The following is an 18,873-nucleotide window of genomic DNA, read 5'->3' on the forward strand; positions in this document are numbered from 1 at the left end:
CTGTTTAAAAATAAGGGGTATCCCATTTAAGTCAGAGATGAGGAGAACTTTTTTAGCTCAGAGGGCCAGGGTCTTTGGAAATTGCTTCCTCAAAAGGTGCTGGAAGCAGGGTCTTTGAATATTTTTACGGCAGAGGTAGATAGTTTCTTGATAAATAAGGGAATGAAAGGTTATTGGGAGTAGGCAGGAATCCGGACTTGAGGTGACAATCAGGTCAGTCATGATCTTATTGAATGGCGGAGCAGGCTCGAGGGGCTGAGTAGCCTACTCCTGCTCCTAATTCAAATATTTGTATATTCGCCTCCGCAAGCATCTAGTCTCTGCAGGCAGGGATAACTGGTGTCAAGTCTGAAAGATCCTCCACCTGCAGGACAATTTAGATATTTTGCAACTCATAGCCCATATTCAACAACATGTCTGCATACAGCGAGCAACCTCACAGTAGCAATGCCTCCCTGCATGTTCTGTCCCAGGCCGACCAGGACGGTGTGAAATGCTCTTCCCCAGGGATTGCAATAGGAGATCCACTTCAGCAAGGCAGCCTGGATGGAGATGACAGCTGTGGAGTCTAGCCATGAACTTGGGTGCAGTGCCGCAAAATAATGAATAACCTCCTCCATACAGCCAAGCTAAGTGGATCATGAAAGTATCAAGTAAAGGGATTTTGCAAGTGGAGAGAAAGGCCAGTCTGGGAATTGCACAGTGGTCATCAGTACCACACAGAATCAAAGAATGGTTCCAACACAGAAGGCAGCCAATTGGCACGTTGTGTGTGTGCTGGCTCTGAAGCAGCAATTCACCTAGTGGCACTCCCCTGCCTTTTCCCTGTAGCACTGCTAATTTTATCTGAATTTTCCCTTTTCAGATAATCATTCAATTCCTTTTTCAAAGCCTCCATTGACTCTGCCTCCATCACATATTCAGGCAGTGCATTCCAGATCTTAACCATCAGCTGCGTGAAGATGATTTTTAGGTCTCCGTTGCTTCTTTTACCAATTACCTTAAATCTGTGCCTTCTGATTCTCGATCCTTCCACCAATAGGAACAGGTTCTCTGTATTTACCCTCTCCAGATCCCTCATGATTTTGAATATCTCTATCAGATCCCATCTCAACCTTCTCTCTTCCAAAGAGAACAATTCCAACTTCTCCAATCTTTATACATAACTGAAGTTCCTCATCCCTGAAACCACTCTTGTGAATCTTTTCTGCATCCTCTCTAATGCCTTCACATCCTTCCTAAAGGGTGTTTCCCAGAACTGGAAGCAGTATTTCAGTTGAGGCTGAACCAGTGTTTTATACATAGCAAACAAGGCCAGGCCATGTGACAGTTGTGCCTCATAAGGCGATTGGGTACTGTAAAGGGTTAATAGTTATGTTAATGAGACTTTGATGTTAATGATGATGTATACATGACATCAAGAGTCAGTTGACCAAGAGGCTCCAAGAGGGCAAGGCACGAAATAGACTGCATCAAGAAAATCATGTACTTGCCATTAGGTCTTGTAAATAGTTCTTAATAATTAGTTTCAAGAAAAACTATGTAACGTCTATCTCAAATCACTCATAAAATGATAAAAACCTCATCGAAGCATGGTGACAACATTAACATGGTGGCAGCACTGGAGGCCGCAGTTTAAGAAACTGAGGCCACAGATTGGTAACCCACAGGTGAAGACTTTGGAATGCTCGACCTCACAAGGAAGAAGGACAAATCCGAAACGTACCTTGGTAGGGGACAGTGAGCTGCACATGATGTCGACAGCCCTTCAGACTTTTCAACACATCGAGGGTGCGCAGCAAGGACAACAAAAAGAGCTCTGGAAGAGACAGTTCGAAAGGTCCCGAATAGCGTCGAGTTTACAAGAAAAGGTACAAAAACACCAAGTCTGTACCCTTTCATTTGCCATTGGGTTCATATCTGATGATGTCCTGGTGTGACAAGGAGTCTAGAAGAACTTGGCGTCCTATGAGGAGGTTATGAGGGCCTTCAATAATTACTTCAGCCCTAGTCATTGAAAGGGTGAGATTTAACCGGAGTAGCCAAAGGCCAAGTAAATCCACTGATTCATTCATTAATGACTTGTATCGACTGGCTAGTAGTTACAGCTATGGAGCTTTAAAGCATGAGTTAATTAGTGGCCGCATCGTGGTCGGCATGCTCGACAACTCACTGTTGGACCTTTTGCAAACCAAAGAGGATTTAACACTAGAAAAGGCCAAACAGCCTGCAATGCAGGCGGAACTGCGACAGCAGAATCAGGGTGTCCTTCGGGGAGACGTTGAGGTTCGGGATGGGTCTATCCAGTAAGTAGACCCAAAGACAGGAGCCTTGCCCATCGAAAAGCCACTGAAAAAGCCCACCAAAACCGCCCAAGGGGCAGGGAGAACTCTTCCACCTATTTTAAAATGTTCCAGATGCAGTGATGAAGATTGTCCTGCAGGGGAAGCTGAATAATTGTTCTGTGGCAAGGCCAGACATTTTAAACAATTCTGCAGATCTAAAACACAATCTAAAAGAAAAAAACTGAAACAAATTTCCAACCAGTTTGTAGTCCAGGAAATTTGGAGATACAGCATTCCAACCTGAAGATTTCCTAGGAAAAATCAAAAGTTCCGATAAGCAGTTTTGGTCTGTAGAATTGGGAGTCCAAGTATACAGAACAGAATTTGAACTGGGCACCGAGACAAGGGTCAATGTCTTCTTGGGAAATTTAGACTGGCTTCAGAGCTGGCTTAAGGAAGTAGAAATCCAATTAAATTAAATCTAACTTAAAGCTACAAGTGCCTAGAGGCCCACATCAAAGTGAAGGATCAGTTCACTATAGGCATGAAGATATAGAAATTGATGAAATCCTTTAAATCTTACAGAACCAGCAAATTTCTCTGCTCAGCAGGACAGCATGGTCTTGGTCTTCTATAAAATGTTAATGGCATACCAGTAGAGGACATCGGAATCGTGCTCAGGGATGAAGTTCCAAAGTTGTTTCGAGGACGAGCAGACCTCAAACTTAGAGGAAATTGAAGAAGATTCATTACACAGTAAGCTGCTCTCTATTACAGAAACACCATTCAGCAGACCACAAGAGGAGATTGCAGATTTCTCACTTCTCTTTGAAGACAGGCTAGAAGAGGCAGAAACAGGATGCACTGAACAGGACGGTGACCACCTGCTAGAAGAGCTTCTAGACATTGGTTGGTTCATTCCGGTGTTCAGAGCTCAAGCAAATGAAGCCTCTGCATGAGCAGATGATCTTTTGGAAGAAAGGGTCCTAGATCTTTCTACCCTCCTTGACTCGACTGCCAAAGTCTCTGAAGTCTTTCTTGCCTTTATGAGGAGAATCATCCTTTCGCTGAAGAAGGTAATAAAGAGGCGAATTAGTCTACCTATTCCGCTGAACCTGACAATTCCTTGTAGCCAGCAGAAAGCTTTCCAGGGAGAATCAGATGCTTAACTCCAAGTTGGATCAAACCATTGGAGGAATTTCAGAGCTTATTAATTTGTTCAAACGTAATCTGCAGCTCAGACTTGGATCTCATCAGCAAGTCATGGATACACTCAAATCTCCTTTCAGTAAAGCAGCAAAGGCCCAAACTACAGAGCTTCTACAGCTGAAGAGTACTATGCACGAACTTCCTATAGATCCTGGTCCAAAGGTCCTTTCCATTGTTCATGATGGTGCAATCCTACTTTCTCATGCTAACACCGTGATCCCATTGTCTACAGCGGAGCAGTTTCACGCTGAAGCATGAAAATGATACTTCAACCTACAGAAAGTGAAATTCCTACCCTAAGAGTTATACTTTAATTGTATCCTGAAATGTCTTCAGGATGTTCTTCATTCTTTTCATCTACCAGATTCGTTCATGACTCAGGAATTGAATACCTCTCTCGTATCACACTAGCAGTGAATGATACAGCTGCAAAGTTCTGTGCTGTAACGATTCTGTGATTCTTCATAGGAGTTGAAAGTGCTTCATTTTCTCAAGCCAGTGCTTTCATCTTTCCCCAGTGTGTAACACAGAAGTGGATTATAGAGAGAATGAAAGTTTGCATTCCTTTTCAAAGGATTGTGATCATCTAAGTCCTGAAGATTTCTCTCTTGAGTCAGTTTTTCCTTGATTGGTTTTCACAGCCTTTACAGGCGGTGGGAATGCAATGAGACAATGATGTTAATGATGATGCAAGCATGACATCAAGAGTCAGATGACCAAGACGCTCCAAGAGAGCAAGATACAGAACAGACTGTATCCAGAAAACTGTGTTACCATGAGGTCTTATAAATAGATCTAAACAAATAGTTTCAAGAAAAACCATATACAGGCTATCTCAAGTCACTCATAGAATAAGCAAAACTTCATCAAAGCATGGTGGCAACACAAAACAGGTACCAGTTAGAATGTGTGGCCAGTATGTGGCATGGGGCTGCATGGAGACAAGGGGATTAGTTGTCTCTTGACATGCCACTGTTTTTTTATATATTGCCCATCCCTAATTGGCCTTGACAAGGTGATGGTGAGTTGCCTTCTTGAACCGCTGCAGTATGTTGTGTAGGTTCTTATTGTGTGATGTTAAAGGAGAGTTCCAGGATTTTGACCTAGTGAAAGTGAAGGAGCGGTGATATATTTCCAAGTCAGGATGGTGAGTGACTTGGAGGGGAACTACCAGTTGGTGCTGTTCCCATGTGTCTTCTGCCCTTTTCCTTCTAGATGGTAGTGGTCATGGGTTTGGAAGGTGCTGTCTAAGGAGGTTTGGTGAGTTCCTGCAGTGCATCTTGTAGATAGTACACACTGCTGCCACTGTGCATCAGTGGTGGAGGGAGCGAATGTTTGTCGATGGGGTGCCAGTCAAGTGGGCTGCTTTGTTCTGGATGGTGACAAGCTTCTTGAATACTCATCCAGGCAAGTGGAGTATTCCATCACACTCCTGACTTGTGCCTTGTAGATAATGGACAGGCTTGGGGGAGTCAGGAGGTGAGTTACTCGCCACACAATTCCTAACCTCTGACCTGCTCTTGGACCCACAGTATTTATTTGTCCAGTTCAGTTTCTGGTCAATGGTAACTCCCCAGAATGTTGATGCTGATTATTAAGTGAGTAGCAATGGGGTATTTGGAAAGTCAAAATGCAATCCATCAGAGTCAGCATGGTTTTATGAAGAGTAAATCGTGTTTGACTAATTTGCTAGAGCTCTTTGAAGATGTGACAAGCAAAGTGGATAATGGGGATCCTGTAGATGTAGTATGTCTGGACTTCCAGAAGGCCTTTAATAAGGTGCCGCACAAAAGATTAATACACAAGATAAGATCACACAGAGTTAGGGGTAATATATTAGCTTGGATAGAGGATTGGCTAACCAACAGAAAGCAGAGAGTCGGGATAAATGGGTCTTTTTATGGATGGCAAGCGGTAACTAGTGGGGTGCCACAGGGTTCAGTCCTTGGGCCCCAACTATTTACAATCTATATTAATGATTTGGATTCAGGGATAGAAGGTACTATAGCTAAATTTGCAGGTGACGCCAAAATAGGTGGGAAAGTAAGTTGCAATGAAGAAATAAGAAATTTACAAATGGATATGGACAGGTTAGGTGAATGGGCCAAAATTTGGCAGATGGAGTTTAACGTGGTTAAGCGTGAGGTTATCCATTTTGGTTGGAAGGATAAAAAGGCAACTTATTAATTAAATGGAGAGAAACTTCAGAACGCTTCAGTGCAGAGGGATCTGGGTGTCCTCATGCATGAATCGCTGAAAGCTAGTATGCAGGTACAGCAGGTAATAAGGAAGGCAAATGGAATTTTGGCATTTATTGCTAAAGGAATAGAGTATAAAAATAGGGAAGTGTTGTTGCAACTGTACAAGGCATTGGTGAGACCGCACCTGGAGTACTGTGCACAGTTTTGGGCCCCTCACTTGAGGAAGGATGTAGTTGCACTGGAGGCGGTTCAGAGGAGGTTCACTAGATTGATTCCAGAGATGCGGGCTTGTCTTATGAGGAGAGATTGAGCAGTTTAGGCCTATACTCCCTAGAGTTTAGAAGCATGAGAGGAGATCTAATTGAGGTATATAAGATGGTAAAGGGGATAGACAAAGTAGACATGGAGCAGATGTTTCCCCTCGTGGGGCATTCTAGAATGAGAGGCCATAGTTTTAGGCTAAGGGGTGGTAGATTTAAATCAGAGATGAGGGGGAATTACTTTTCTCAAAGAGTCGTGAATCTGTGGAATTCACTCAGGGTGCAATGGATGCAGGGACGCTGAATAAATTTAAGGAGGAGCTAGGCAGATTTTTAATTAGTAATGGGTTGAAAGGTTATGGGGAGAGGGCAGGAAATTGGAGCTGAGGCCGAAATGAGATCAGCCATGATCGTATTGAAAGGTGGGGCAGGCTAGAGGGGCTGAATTGCCTACTCCTGCTCCTAGTTCTTATGATAGTGGGGGATTCAGCAATGGTAATGCCATTGAATGTCAAGGGACAAAGGTTAGATTCTCTCCTGTTGGAGATGGCACTTGCGTGGCACAAAAGTTATTTGCCACTTGTCGGCCCAAGCCTGGATATTGTCCAGCTCTTCCTGTATTTGGACATGTACTGCTTCAGTATCGGAGGAGTCATGAATGGTGCTGAACATTGTACAATCATCCCACCTCTGACCTTATGATGGAAGGAAGATCATTGATGAAGCAGCTGAAGATGGTTGGGCGTAGGACACTACCCTGAGGAAATCCTGAAGCGATGTCCTGGAACTGAGTTGACTGTCCTCCAACAGCCATAACCATCTTCCTTTGTGCTAGGTATGATTCCAACCAGCGGAGAGTTTTCCCCCTGATTCCCATTGACTCTTGTTTTGCTAGGGCTCCTTGATGCCAGACTTGGTCAAATGCTACCTTGATGTCAAGGGCAGTCACTCTCACCTCACCATTCTCCATTTTGTGATGCACGATAAGGAGAGCTTCAATGCCTGGGAGAGGGCCAATACCAGAGAAGGAGAGGCCGCCCTCAAAGTGCTAACGCCTTATGAAGAGAAAGCCTTGGAGATTGCGGGCAAGCAGGTTGGCCGGCCCATTGCAGACAGCGAGGCTGGACTAACCAGCCAGCAGAGTGAGAATGTCTCCAACCTGGTGCCGAGACATCGACACATGAGAGACGTGTGAAATTGTGGTTTCCTGATAGACTGAGCTTCTCCTTAATGTCTCCACTGCATGTCATCATCATAGGCAAGTAAATGCCAAAGTCCATAATAGAAACCGATGTGAGTCTATACATCATATCATGGGCATTGCTATTTTCCAGGTCTATCTGATGAAGTTAACCTGTTAAAGACGACGAAGACTTCATCTAATGTACCGAGACCTAATTATGGTGACAGCTCCTAACTTGGCCCAGGAATCAAATTGATTTTTTGGATTATTCGTATTTGTCATTCAACATCAGCCCTGCTTCTTCCAGGCGCTCTAAAACTGCTATGCGTCTCTTGTCAGGTTCATCCACCGCTACACCGTGAACCAATACATCGTCCATGTGGTAAATGAGCCCCTTAAGAACTTGTAAAATGGCTGACATCGTACATTGGAATATTTCTGGTGCCAACATAATTCCAAACGGCAGGTGGTTAAAGCAGAATATGCCAAAGTGGGTAATAAATGTTGTCAGCAGCCTGGACTCTTCATCAAGAGTGAGTTGCCAAAAGCCTCTGTTTGCATCCAGTTTTGAAAATACAGTGCTCTTCAAGAGTTTAGTCAGGCTTTCATCCACTGAGGGCATGGGGTATACTTCTCTGGCTATGGCTTTATTGAGCCGTGTCTGGTCAACGCAGCTACAGAGGGTACCATTCAGTTGGTTGTGTGACTGCTTCATGAGTGGGTGTGCGACCTTACGTGGTGTGAACAGGCACACGAGTTTAGCATCCTCTCTCAGTGTGATCGTGAATGCATTTTTCAATTGCTCCAGTCCTGTGAAGAGTTTCAGGAACTTACATTTGTACTTGGAGCCAGGCTCTTGGCGGCTGACCTAGTCAGTCTTCTGTCACAGGTTAACTTCAACACAAGTTTTGCAGCTTAGTAATGAACAGCCCTGGTTGTGGGTCACAAGGAGGGTCTCACGGAATGTTTTACTCTTGCATCTCAGTGTCAGCTGCAGGGTCTCTTTCACCGGGAGCTTTAAGACTACTGCCCCATATAAGGGAGTCGTGGGCAGTGTCAGTTACTGAGTCACCAGCCATAGTTCTTTGTCCAACAGGACTGTTACGCTGGCTCTTGTGCTAATGTAAAATTTGTTAAATACCATTCCAAAATGAGAAATCAAGTTCTTTGACCTTACCCAAGAAGCATGGTTATGTGTCTTCCAGGTTTGTAGCGTCGGCCTTCTGGATAATCTTTGAGCCTTCTTTGCATTTCAGAGTTTTTGCCCTGCACAGTTTTCCGCAGTCTCCAATCCTGTTGCACTGGAAGCACTGGGCAGGACTTTCAGGACATTGATCATGCCAGTGGGGGTGCTTCGCTACACAGCATTGGCATTGTTGCTCTGCTGCTCAGTTCAGGTATTACTTTCCCTGGCTTAGAATGTCCCTCTGTCTTTGTTGCTTAATGAACTGGACTGTGGGTTGGCATCTGCACCACAATTTATTCACTCCCCTTTAAATGATGCTGTGCTGCTCACAAAGTTTTGCCTATCTGGTTTGCCTTTTCCAGGGTTAGATTTTCCTTTGCTTGCAGGTCAGATAGTGTGCTATCTGCTACTCCTACCACTATTCTGTCTCTGATGAGTTCAGATAATGGGATATAGGGATAGTGTGGCCATGATCGTATTGAATGGTGAAGCAGGCTTAGAAAGGCAGAATGGCTTATTGCTGCTCCTATGTTCCTAGATTTTAGATCTCCGTACTCGCAACCTTCTGCCATCCTGTACAGATCATGATGAATGAATCAACAGGTGCTCCCGACTGTTGGACCCTCTTATTGGGTTTAGCTCTTTTGAGTATTTTATTGCTTCTTAGATTAAAATAATTGTCAAAAGATTTTAGTGCTGATTCAAATTATGTGGACGAATCATTAATTGCCTGTCCTGCAATAATGTTGTCTGCAATCGGACCTACCAAGTAAAGCAGGGTGTTCTGCTTCTGACTTCATATTCAACTCTGAAGTGATACTGTATCTTAAGAAATTTTTCCTCCAAAGTCGTCAATTTTGAAATTGAACTGGGCCTTGGATTAGTCCGAATTAACTTGGAAGTGTAGAATTCTGATACACTTTTAAAATTTTGAACATGGATGTTCTGCTTTAAGAGCTGTCTCAATTTCAAGATGGCGTCACCGTTCACTCGGAAAAAAGGGATTTCCCACGCTTGCCAGTTTTAGCGGGCTCTGCAACAATGGGCGGAATCTCTATGCCCGCTGGCATCGGGTGTGCTCAGGGGCATGAGCAGACAATATGGCAAGAAGGCCAAAAATCGGTTTCACAATGACGTGAAACCAGTTTGTGATCATCTGCTCAGCCCATTGATGACAGGCCGCATTTCCCACCATCGGATGACAGGAACATCATTGCAATAAATCTGCATATCATTATACGACCAGCCCGCCGGAATCATCCCCCCTCCCGCTGGATCCGTAATTCACAAAAACATATATCAGGCACATACTTGGCATGCTCACTTTGAGGGGAACTCGGAGGTGACTACACAGTAATGCTGTGCAGCACTCGCCTGGGTCGCCTGTTCAACTTCAAGGTTGAGGCGCGTTGGAGGCATGGGGGCAAGGGCTTTCCTGCGGTTGAGGCAACTTGGGGGTGGGGGTGGGGGCAAGAGCTGCCCTGCAGTTGGGATGACTTGGGGGTGGGAGCAAGGGTAGCCCTGCGGTTGAAGCGATTTGGGGGTGGGGGCAAGGGCTGCCCTGAAGTTGAAAGTAGTGCACAAGCATGAGCGTAGTTGGGGTGAGAGAAGCGGCCACACATTAGGGAAACCTTGTATAAAGCGGCAATTCCTCTGCAGCTGAGACTGTTCAGATGCAGCCATATTGACAAGTGTGGAGTCGGGCCTTAGCCTATCTGCCCACTCAAGCAACACAGAGGCATGCAGGTGCCACCAAATGCTCCAGAGCCATTTACCACTTGGGTGCAGACTGCAAACTAATGAGCATTTCAGTGGGCTGCAGAAGAGTTGGAAGACTGGACACATCGTACACTCTCCATGCTAAAGCTGGCCCTGGAGCAGTCACTGGCGGAGGTGCTCACAGCCCCTTGCAATGTCATCATCCCAGTTTAGACCAGTCTCCCCCATGGTTCAAACTAACAGTGCAGCCTTACAGTGTGGGTTAGAGGAATACCTGCACCTGAGCTGAGAGCGCAGCATGCAGTCCAATGGGCAAAGCTGCCACCAATCAGTCAGGTGAAGTAGGGTGGAGGTGGTTGGGGTTTTGGGCAGCCATGCAGTGCACTAAACTCTGGTCATCCAAGTGGTGGCCAACACTCTTCAGTATGCGTTAAGGGGCCTTCAAGCTTAACCAAGAGAGGTTCTTAGTATACTCGTGCTAACCCACGTGTCTCTCTCTTTCATCCTGCAGGAGTACATCAGGATCATGGAGCCTGGTGACCGAACTGTATGCCTCGTGGCATACAGAAAGCAAAAACCTCAAAGAGGGCAATGGAGGCACCTGGCTGCGCAGAGGGAGGAGAAGCACCCTCAGGAAGACAGGGCATCTGGGGCTCCCACACACACTGCTAAAGAGCCACGACGAGCTATCACTGGAAGGTGCCTAGGTAGACCCCAGGGTCTATAAACGCCACCCTTCATTCCTGCAGATGATCGAGTACCAATGTCGCTGAAGACGGCGCATGTCTAGGGAACTGGTCGATCACACCTGCCAGCTACTGCAGGACATGGAGGGCATCCACTGTCAGTGGCCATGAAAGTGACCACGGCGTTCAATTTTTATGCCAGTGGCTCCTTTCAGGGCTCTACAAGTAAGCTCTGTGGGATATCACAAGCTTCCACCCACAAATGCATCCATGATGTCACGGATGCCATCTTTGCAAGGACACACAACTTTGTGCATTTTGCTTGGGACCAAGAGAGCCAGAATGCAAGGGCGATTGGATTTGCTCAGATCTGGGGTTTCCCACAGGTGCAGGATGCCATCGAGTGCACTCTCGTGGTGCTCAAATCTCCGTCGCAACAAGGGGTCAACTATGTCAACCGCAAGGGCTTCTATTCGCTGAATGTGCAGCTGGTGAGCGACCACCATAAACGCATCCTGCAGGTCTATGCATGGTTTCCAGGGAGTGTCCACGACTCCTACATCCTCAGTCAGTCACAGATCCCTGATGCCTTCCAGGGTGCACAGCAAGGTTGGCTCCCAGGGGACAAGGGCTATCCACAGAGGACATGGCTGATGACACCGGTGCGGCGGCCTCAGACTGCAGTAGAGCGAAGGTATAACAAGGCTCATGCTGCAACTTGCAATTTGGTGGAGAAAACAATCGGGATGCTGAAAATGAGGTTCCAGTGCCTGGACCGGTCTGGTGGAGCTTTGCAATACAGTCCACAGAGGACTGTCACGCATTGTCATTGCCTGCTGGCTAGGAGGAGATGCAAGAGTTGAAGGTCTCCTCCGATGAGAAGGACTTCAACAGTGATGAGGGTGAGGAGGCCTTCGAAGAAGATGATGAAGGCGATGAGGCCTTCACATAGGCCAGATGAGGCAGGCGCACTCGGGAGGCCATCATAGCTGCTAGATTTGTGGGGGATAATGACGACATGCAGTGAGGAGACACCATAGATCCTCACATTGCATCTATGAACATTTGACTCCAGTCTGGCTTATGGCAGTGCACATATCGTCTGTGATAATGCTCTTGTCGTGGAGACGCAGTGGAGGCCCTAATAGTTGCTTAATTGCAGGAGGATGATGACGACATGCAGTGAGGGCACACCATAGATCTTCACATAGCATCTGAGGATGTCTGACTCCTGTCTGGTCGAGGGCAGGTCGCTTGCACTGTGTGATCAGGGTCATATCATAGAGACGCAGCCATGAAACTTTAAAAGCATCTGATCAGTTGTCCACCTTCAGCACCTAATACCTTTAAGAACACAGTGTCACTGGTCACAGATGCTGAAGAGATAGGGGCCATCTCCACCTTAAAGGTGCTGAGAACACACAGAGAGAATGATGGAACTCTGTATTGCCTGCCCACAACATTCTGGCAGCAATGGCAAGCATCGACGAGGTGCAGGCATCCGTAACATGTCCAGGGAGTGTGAGGCTGGACCATCGCTTTGGCCTGAAGGCTGCACAAAGCGCAAGGAAGAGGCCCTGGACTGAGACACCAGCCTTTATCTTGTGACATTCTTGGGAGTTTATTTACAATAGTGAACATTATGTACATATGATTAACACCCGTAGCCAGGCTGTGGTGTCAGCTATGGCTCAGTTCATAGCACCCTCACCTTTGAGTCAGAAGGTTGTGCGTTCATGTCCCACTCCAGGACTTTGAACAAAAAAAAATAGTCAAGAACTGTGAATGTACTCGAAAGAGTTACATCTTCCTAACGTTCCTAACCCTGCCGCTCCGTCTTGGTGCTCCCCGGACATCCACAGCGGAGATGGAGGCAGCCTGCTGGCTGCTACGCCCTGTCTGTGATGACCTTGACAGATGGGCATCTTCTGGAGGGCTGGGATTGGAGGGCCCCAGCCTGCTTTCGGGGTCCTGCTGTGTGGCAGGGGCACCCTCTTAGACCTGTAGATCTGGAGCTGCTAAGGTCACAGGAAGAGGGGATTCGGATGTGCTGGACACTCCCGGAGTCACCTGGGTGGATGGCCCCGAGGGTTACACCTGCTGATCCATCTCCCTATGGGTGCCCAAGGGCCCCTGGCTAACAACTGGGGGGGAAGGGGTGGTTGGAGTGAAATCGGGCTGCCCAGCACCCCTCTTGCATACACTATTGAAGGTCAACTATGATGTCGGTGATGGAGTTCAGCCCACACAACAGTGCAGGAGTGACATCCTGGCCCAAGGTCTCCATGGCGGCCAACTTCCTACCAGTGTTGACCTCAGTGCATTCACATGCCGGCGCTGTCACCTCAGCCTGAAGACAGATAGACTCCTCCATCGTGCCTTGCAATCTGAGGAGTGCAGTGGACATCCTTTCCTGTTGTTCCCGAGCTTGCCTTTGCAGCTCCAACAACTGCGAAATGACTGAGTCCAGAGGCTCGTCATCTGACTCAGACTCAACAAATTTCTGGCCTTTCACAGTCCTCCGCATGCCGGGGGCCTGGGAAGTCCCTGCCGCCACCTGCTGTGGATCAGAAAGTGTGATGCGTTCACTAGATTGCGATCCCAAGGCTACTCTAAAGCTAGGTCCCAACGAGGTGTGTGTCTCTGTGCTGGTGGAGTGTTGGGTGAGTGCTGTGACGGGTCTTCAGGGAGGGTTTCAACGGATTCCTCTTCTGAGCTTCCGTTGGGGCTTGATTGGAGGCCCTGGGTTGTGAACTCTCTTGGCTGTTTCCCAGATGTCCCTACGAAAGCAAGGAAAGATAACTATTGCATGGCAGTGGCCTGTGAAACAGGACACATCACTCACAGCATGGTTGTCTGATGGATGTTGCACTGCTGGATCTTCACTTCGCAGAGCATCACCAACTTCACCCATCAGCACAGGAACGGTCCAGGTCCCCGCCGGCCAGCTGGATGGCTCTGTTTTCAAAGTCCATGAGGACCCCAATTTCAGGCATTCCTCCACCAGTCTGCAACCTCTCCCTCTTGTTGTGTGCCAGCTTGCCCTGCATGAATATAAATGAACAGAGTGTAAGCAGGATAAGATCATAAGACCATAAAACATAGGAGCAGAAGTAGGCCATTCGGCCCATCAAGTCTGCTTCACCATTCAATGAGATCACGGTTGATCTGATAATCCTCAACTCAACTTTCCTGCCTTTTCCCAAAAACTCTTGATTCCCTTAATGATTAAAAATCTGTCTGTCTCAGCCTTGAATATGCTTAACAACCTTTACAGTCCTCTGTGGTAAAGAATTCCACAGATTCACTACCCTCTGAGAGAAGAAATTCCTCCTCATCTCTGTCTTAAATGGACGACCCCTTACTCTGAGATTATGCCCTCTGGTCCTAGACTCTCTCACAAGGGTAAACAACTTCTCAGCGTCTACCCTGTCAAGCCCCCTTAGAATCTTATATGTTTCAATAAGATCACCTCTCATTCTTCTAAACTCCACTGAGTACAGGCCCAACCTACTCAACCTCACCTCATAAGAAAATCCCTCAACACCCAGGATCAGCCTGGTGAACCTTCTCTGGGCTTCCACCAATGCCAGTATATCTTTCCTTAGATAAGGGGACCAAAATTGTTCACAGTATTATAGGTGTGGTCTAACTAGTCCTTTGTATAGTTTTAGCAAGACTTCGCTAATTTTATACTCCATTTGCTTTGAAATAAAGGCCAACATTCTATTTGCTTTCCCTATTACCTACTGAACTTGTATGCTAGCTTTTTGTGATTCGTGCACGAGGAACCCCAAATCCCTCTGTGCTGCAGCTCTATGCAGTCTTTCTCCATTGAAATAATATTCAGCTCTTCTATTCTTCCTGCCAAAGTGCATAACTTCCCATTTTCCCATCTGCCAAGTTTGTTCCCACTCACTTAACCTGTCTATATCCCTCTGTGGGCTCTTTGTGTCATCCTCATTGCTTGCCTTCCCACCTATTTTTGTGTCATCCGCAAACCTGGCGATAGTACATTCACTTCCCTCATCCAAGTCATTAATATAGATTGTACATAATTGTGGCCCCAACTCTGATCCCTGTGGCACTCCACTAGTTACAGGCTGCCATCCTGAAAATGCACCCCTTATCCCAACTCTCTGTCTTCTATTAGTTAGCCAATCCTCTATCCATGCTAGTATACTACCCCCAACACCATGGGCTCTTATCTTATTAAGTAGCCTTGTGTAGTACCTTATCGAATACCTTTTGGAAATCCGAATATATTACATCTGCTAGTTCCCCTTTATCTTTCCTGCTTGTTACATCCTCAAAGAATTTTAATAGATTTGTTAGGCATGATTTCCCCTTCATGAAGCCATGCTGACTCTGCTTGATTATATTATGCATTTCTAAACGCTCTGCTATTACATCCTTTACAATAGACTCTACCATTTTGCCAATCACGGATGATAAGCTAACTGGCCTAGAGTTACCCGTTTTTTGTCTCCCTCCCTTTTTGAATAAGGGTGTTACATTCACAGTTTTCCAATCATCTGGGACTTTTCCAGAATCAAAGGATTCTTGGAAGATTACTACCAGTGCATCCACTATCTCTGTAGCTACTTCCTCTAATAGCCTGGGATGCAACCGATCAGGTCCAGGGCACTTATCGGTCTTTAGGCCCATTAGTTTCCCTAGTACTTCTCTAATGATAGTTATTGTATTTATTTCCCCCTCCCCCTTTTGCCCCTTGATTATTTAGTATTTTTAGAATGCTATTAGTGTCTTATACCATGAAGACTGATGCAAAGTATTTATTCAACTCCTCTGCCATTTCCTGGTTCCACATTATTATTTCCCCAGCCTCATTCTCTAAGGGGCCTATGTTCACTTTGGCCTTTATCTTCCTTCTTATATATTTAAAGAAGCTCTTACTGTCTGTTTTTATATTACTTGCTAGTTTACCCTCAATGCCTGCCAGGCCAGATGATAAGTATGCCTGGCATGTGTGGGTAGTGAGTGGTACCATGGATGGAATGAGGACAATGAATGTGTGTGTGAGAGAGTGAATGGTGATGTCCCTTGAATTGGCAGTGAGTGAGGGCCCTGTGGATGTGTGATGGGTTTGTGAGTGTGTGAGCTGAGAGTGTTGAGACGAGTGACACCATGGTGGAACAGAGATCATCATTCATTCTCTTGAGGCACTGGGTGGCTCTCCTCTTTTACAGGGCATTGGCGCCGACCACCGCTGCCACCGACCACCGCTGCCAATGCCTCCCAAGCCGGATTAGTGATGTTGCTGCCCATCCTGCGGCCAGAGGGTGGGTAGAGAACATCCAGATGGCACTCGAGTTATGCGTCATTGAACCTGGGGGCTGCAGTCTTCTTGCCTTTCAGTGCCATGTCTTCCATGCAGCAGTCATGGGCTGGAAGCACTGACAGGTGTGCGCACGGCTGCACTTTAAATATGGCGCCCGGCGTGATGAAGCAGCGAGATGATGGCGTGACAGACGAATGAGAGCCCGCCCGCCATGGAAACGGCGTGTTTCCTGGGAAACCATAATTAATGCAGCGGGTTTGGTACGATATGGCGTGAAAAGCCACCATAGCAGCCGGCAAGTAAAACATTGTTTTACCCACCCATTCCCACACTTAGTGTAAATCTGGTGCGATTCCGTCCAATGGCGATAAAGGTCAACTTGAAAAAACATTTTAATGACAGTTGTCTGGATCGGCTGCCTTCAGACTTCTCTTGTTTAGCGTTTAAGTTTTTGTTTTGACTCACGAGTCTGTCAAATTCGGGCTTCTGCTTGCTTTTTACCAAGCTGAACAGTCACAATGTTCCCGAAATACTTAATTAATTCTTTTTCTTTTTGGATGAGCTTGGATGCCATGTGTTTAGGCTCTGCCTCAGGAACCACGGGTTTAACGACAGGTTTCTTTCAAACTGCACTTCTGACACCAAATTACTTTAAAGGTTTCTCAGGACTTGCTGCAGCCTGAAATTTTAAAACCTTTAGCTCACCCTTACAAGTTCTGCCAACTCTACACTCTAAAGCTGGACTTCCAAAGGAGATTCAATGGACTCTTCTGCTGTAGTAAGGAATTTTAAATCTCTGCCTTCAGCTTTCAAGCCTTTCTTTGAAGTTTTTTCCTAGCAATTTTTCCTCTGCGCCTCTGCTTCTGGAGTTTCTTTTCAGATCAGAATTCTTTGTTGAATTTTTCTCAATCTTCCAGCATTTTGGTTTGTCTCTGCATTTTAGCAAGATTCTGGGTTTTTCTACAAGCCGCCAGCATGTTGTGGGGTGTTGGTTACAACTCAGTAGATTTGATGACGTCTTCATAGTCTTTAGCAGGTTAGCTGTAAGTCTTTATTAACCACTAGAACTATTTACAAATGTACAGTGAAAGATACAAGCCAGGAGCGGTCTCCATGTTTAGGTCTGCATGCAGCTCTGTCCAATATCACAATGAACCTGGGTGCAAGTCACGTGCCTCTTACATCATTGTGTGGGCGGTACTGTACTCAGTCCCACATTAAGTCTATATGTGCCAGACCCTTATACTACACATCCAGCTTCCATTCCCATCCCCATTTTGGGGTGAAAATCCTGTCCAGTTTCCTGGCGGCCATTGGGCGAGATAAGGAGGAAATGGTGCTCTGCAGCAAATCACAGTTCCCCTTGCCACCATTATAAAACAAAGACATGGCACTTGGTCTTCAGCAGAGTAATATTAGCACCTCTAAGGCATACTACTGGGATGAGGATTTAATGATAGAGATTCCTGTCAATTTTCCTCCAAAAGAGGATGCTGAAGGAAAATCCAGTTTACTGGCTCTAGACAATCAAACATAGCACAAACTGCAAATAAATGAAAAGCACAGCTGGCCAAGAAGGGGACCCAGAGAAACAGGCCAGCAAATAGTGAACCTTCTCAAACCACTGTCTTCTTCTGCAGCAAATGTAGCAGAGACTGCTGCTCCTAAGCCACACCAGGTGATGCTTAACACACAGTTGACCACTACCAAAATCATCGTATTACGAGATGGAAGGCTGCTACTGTGCGAGGTATCATACTTACTTTCAACATTTAATTTTGCTTTTGTCTTTTCATGAAGTGTTTCACAGGAGTAATTTCCACGGTCAGCAAAGCTCACATTTTTAATGGTAAGGGTCTGCTTGTTTTCATCGATCTTAATATCTATTTTTCCATCAGGCTGAATGATGATATTATTTTTCATCCATTTAACTTCGCCACAAGGTTTAGAGAGTTCCACTTCCAAAATGGCTGTATCTTTTTCTTCAACTGTCAAGTTCTCCAATTTCTTTGTAAACAAGGCTGGAGCTTCTGTAATAGAATTTCAATAGAAATTAAGATTATTGTAACTTTTAAAAACATGCACTTAGTTTTAAACCAACTAGCTTTTACTCAAGCCATGCCAGCCCAAATGTTTTGGGGCTCACGGAAACACAGGGTTCATACCATGTGACTAAGTGGCAAGTCCCAAAGCTCCACAAATATGGAGTCTTGAACCTCATTAAAATGGAGCCAGCGCAGCATCAGAACCCACTGCCGAAGATAGATGGAAAGTCTGGTGTAATAAGGGTATCAAGGCTGGGAGCAGCAGCAACAGAGAGCAGGATTTAGTGGTGGGTGCGAGCTGGTGGGGTGTGCAATAGCAATTGGTATTTTTAATGTGAGTTCGGGAGCAATATACCTGATTCTTTCAGACCTACACTCAGATAAGTTACTTATTTTCTTGGTTGGCAGACTCGGTTTCTCTGAACGTAGCCAGTAATGGCAATGATTTACAGCAAACAAATCGTAGAGAGGTGAGCACAAACAGGCATTAGCCCTTTATTAGCATATGCAAATAGCCTAATACCTGCTTCAGGCCGGGGTAAAGGACACCTCTTATTTGTCCTTATTCAATATGGCAGGTGACACACTTCCAGGTAAAAGTGCACCCTGCTCCAAACTGGGGCCTTTGTTGTCTAAGTAACATCCAAAAAACCACTCCATTGAAGTTTCCTCAGCTGTCTCCTTCGGTCTCCATCTTGTTCCTGGCCAATTAACCATTTTAAAGTTCACCTTGAGTTTGCTATTGAAGGAAATGCACTGATTTTCTACCATAACTGTATAAAAACATTTTTAGAAAT

The 18,873-nt window shown here is 45.9% G+C and overlaps 1 protein-coding gene across 1 annotated transcript in view; it reads right to left on the minus strand.

The window, feature by feature from the left end:
• The window catches only part of obscnb (obscurin, cytoskeletal calmodulin and titin-interacting RhoGEF b), a 691,209-nt gene that overhangs the window by 558,782 nt on the left and 113,554 nt on the right, over positions 1-18,873 (minus strand). The window contains exon 15 of the mRNA XM_078536828.1: positions 17,795-18,061. Coding sequence (XP_078392954.1) covers positions 17,795-18,061 — 267 coding nt within the window. The remainder of the gene's footprint in view (positions 1-17,794; positions 18,062-18,873) is intronic.

This window comes from Cetorhinus maximus, chromosome 3 (genome assembly GCF_964194155.1).
Source record: "Cetorhinus maximus chromosome 3, sCetMax3.hap1.1, whole genome shotgun sequence".
Classification (NCBI taxonomy): domain Eukaryota; kingdom Metazoa; phylum Chordata; class Chondrichthyes; order Lamniformes; family Cetorhinidae; genus Cetorhinus; species Cetorhinus maximus.